The sequence below is a fragment of the Salpingoeca rosetta genome (genome assembly GCF_000188695.1).
Source record: "Salpingoeca rosetta unplaced genomic scaffold supercont1.9, whole genome shotgun sequence".
NCBI classification, from domain to species: Eukaryota; class Choanoflagellata; order Craspedida; family Salpingoecidae; genus Salpingoeca; species Salpingoeca rosetta.
Genome location: NW_004754925.1, coordinates 736,923 through 740,036, shown reverse-complemented (window position 1 = coordinate 740,036; position 3,114 = coordinate 736,923). Strand labels below are relative to the sequence as shown.

Sequence of the window (3,114 nt, the reverse complement as noted above, 5' to 3'; positions counted from 1 at the left end):
TGTGTCTGTGTGTGTGTATGTGTGTCTCCGTGTCTGCGTGTGTGTGTGTGTGTGTGTGGCTCCGTGTAATTGTGTGTGTGTGTGTGTGTGTGTGTGTGGCTTATCCGTTGTGTGTTGGTTGAGTCTGGCCTCTTTGTGTGGCTCTGTGTGTGTGTGTGGCTCCGTGTATGTGTGTGTGTGTGTGTGTGTCTCCGTGTGTGCGTGTGTGCGCGCGTGCGTGTATGTTCACACATTCGTGTGCTTTACCTGCTGACGCGGCACTCTGATACTTGTCTGCAACGGCGTTGTGGTGTGCGTGACAGGCTCAGACACTTCAGCTCCAGATCCAAGGATGGGCTCTCGCCGGTGAAGGACTTGGAGGAGCTCATGAAGTGCTCAACCATCCAAGATTTCGAGCGCGGCAAGCGACTTTTCTCGGAGCGGTACAAGGATGACCCAAAAGTGCTGGATTATTCAAGAAAGCATTACTTTGAATGGGCGCACCTGTGGGCTGACTACTGCAGGCGCCCCCAAGATCCAACGACGAACAATTATATCGAGGTTAGTGGTCATACCCAGACACACGCTCACACACACACACGCTCACACACACACACACACACACACACACACACACACACACACACACACACACACACACACAGACATCGAGGTCAGTGGTCATACCCAGGCCCACGCTCACACACATCACACACACACACGCACGCACGCACACACGCACACACACACACACACACACGCACACGCACCCAGAGATATGCACGCATTCACCTGAAGAACCACACCCTTACGTGCTCTTCGCTGTCCGTTACCTCGTGGCACATGCCTGGTTGTTTAATCATTGTGCTCCGATGGGCGCAGTCCTTTCACCGCGTTCTCAAGGAACACCTTGACAGGAAATCGGGGCGTGCTGACTACCTGCTGCGCCGCTTGCTCTCATTCGCGGAGGAGCAAAGACAGAAGGTTCTACACGCTCAAGTCAATGGAGTGGTTACGAAGGCACAACGCTGCGCGTCATCGGCACTCAGCATCGCTAAGCAAGCGGGTCCAAGTGTTGATCGCACCAGTGACTTGTCGTTCACAGTGTCATTCCCTGACAAGGACCCAAAGGCTGTCACCATGAGAGCTGCGTTTACGTGCGAGTTCTGCTCCCGCGCTGACTGCATCCACGTCTATGAGTGCGTGTGTCCTGCGTACAAGGGCTCTCCCCCTGTATGTAAGCACACGGCTGCGGTTTTCATTCACACGACGGGCAGCACCGACCCAGCCACATCATTTCCCGTCGCTGCCCCAACGCCAGAACACAAACCAAGCCGGCACACAGGTGAAACAGGATATCATGCACGTGTACACGAGCGTACTCGTGCGCGTGCGCGCTGACACAGAGTGACTGAGTGACAGAGAGTGACAGAGGGTGACAGAGAGCGAGTGTGTGTGTGTGTGTGTATGTGCTAGTGAGTGAGTTGAGAGAGAAAGAGATGCGCACACGCTCGGGCAGACAGACTCACACACGCACGCACACACACACATATCCACTCCTGCGTACTCACACGATCATCCGTGCATTGCTGGCCGAACAGGGCGAACCAAAGATCGCGTGAAACAGCTCATGCGCACCATGTCGCGGCAGCTGGACGAAATCACAGAATACCCCTCGGGGATTGGTCGTTGACCCGTTGACAAGGACAATCTTTTGCTTGAGGACATTTGCACTCTCATCGACCGCCTCACGGACAGGATGTCCATCATTGCCGACGGGCAGAAGCGATGTCGACAAGCGGGCATCAAGCAGGAACACCCCCGGAAAAGAGTGAAGACACTGGCCCCGTCGAGACTGCGGCTGTTCCCTGTGCGCGGCCGCAGGGGAGGCAAGAAGGCGGCAAGCACTCGGGAGGGCGCGAGGAAACCGCTGTTTCGTACGTGCACTCGCATGTATGTGCTCTGTGTATGCGTGATGCGGTCGTGCATGCGTGATGTACCGCGTGGATGACGTGCAAGACACACCAACCAACAATCTCATCGGCGACCGTACATTCTACATACATACAGATGATGCGTGGCAACCGAAGTCGGAGTCAAATGACGCGGAGCCCGCAGGTACCCCTACACGCACACACACACACACACACACACACGCACACGCACACGCACACACACACACACGCACACACACATGTCCTGACGTTGCTTCTTCCGCTTGTCACTCGCAACCTCAAGTGCAAGGTGCCCGGCGAACGGAGCCAGTTTTCAAGGAACAGCAGCTCCAACCTCGCGGCGAGGCCTTGAGGCAGCGAAATGATGGTGTGTAGCTTGCCCACTTTGCCACATGTACCTTGCCTACTTCTCCAGCGCGTTGTTCAAGTCCAAGCTGTTGGGGTGTGTTTCTACGACCAGGTGCGCCACTCGCTGTCTCCCTCCTGCAGTCGCTGATGGCACCCACGAGCAGCAAGCCCTCAAAACATCAAGCAGATGAGCAGGAACCAGAGAACAAACAACAACAACAACAACAACAACAACAACAACAACAGGTGCCTCAACAACAACAACAACAACAACAACAACCACAACAACAGCAGCAGCAGCAGCAACAACAACAACAACAACAACAGGTGCCTCAACAACAACAACAGCAACAGGTGCCTCAACAACAACAACAGCAACAGGTGCCTCAACAACAACAACAACAACAGGTGCCTCAACAACAACAACACCACCCAACAACAACAACAACAACAACAACAACAACTACAACAACCTCAACACAAACCGCACAAGGTGCTAGTATACTACATAAAACATGAGCAACAACCAAGAGTCCTAGAATTCCGCCGACACAAGCAGAGCATGATACAAAACCAACACCGAAATGACGGAGAGGATAGACATACAAACCATCACACACTTCACACCCACGCAACGCGAACAAAACTACATTAAAGTAAGGATAAAAATCGAGATCAGTGTTCGCCGACCCCCCCCCCCCCACACACGATAAGGGAGGGGGGGAGGCTTAGGTTCGTGCTCGCTCTTTACTTACTCTCTATTCAAATCAACAAACCACAGTTCAGGTGGCGGGTAAGGATGAATGGCTAGAAGTTAGAAATGAAAACCCAT

The 3,114-nt window shown here is 53.6% G+C and overlaps 2 protein-coding genes across 2 annotated transcripts in view; both read left to right on the top strand.

Annotated features, from left to right (window-relative positions):
• The window catches only part of PTSG_04070 (uncharacterized protein), a gene marked incomplete at both ends in the record, with an annotated part of 4,072 nt that extends 2,400 nt beyond the window's left edge, over window positions 1–1,672 (top strand). Inside the window, 3 exons of the mRNA XM_004994909.1 lie at window positions 303–540; window positions 862–1,324; window positions 1,581–1,672. Of these exons, the coding sequence (XP_004994966.1) occupies window positions 303–540; window positions 862–1,324; window positions 1,581–1,672 (793 nt within the window). The remainder of the gene's footprint in view (window positions 1–302; window positions 541–861; window positions 1,325–1,580) is intronic.
• A 66-nt stretch (window positions 1,673–1,738) lies between these two features.
• The window catches only part of PTSG_12126 (uncharacterized protein), a gene marked incomplete at both ends in the record, with an annotated part of 7,349 nt that continues 5,973 nt past the window's right edge, over window positions 1,739–3,114 (top strand). The window contains 3 exons of the mRNA XM_004994908.1: window positions 1,739–1,916; window positions 2,050–2,097; window positions 2,218–2,303. Coding sequence (XP_004994965.1) covers window positions 1,739–1,916; window positions 2,050–2,097; window positions 2,218–2,303 — 312 coding nt within the window. The remainder of the gene's footprint in view (window positions 1,917–2,049; window positions 2,098–2,217; window positions 2,304–3,114) is intronic.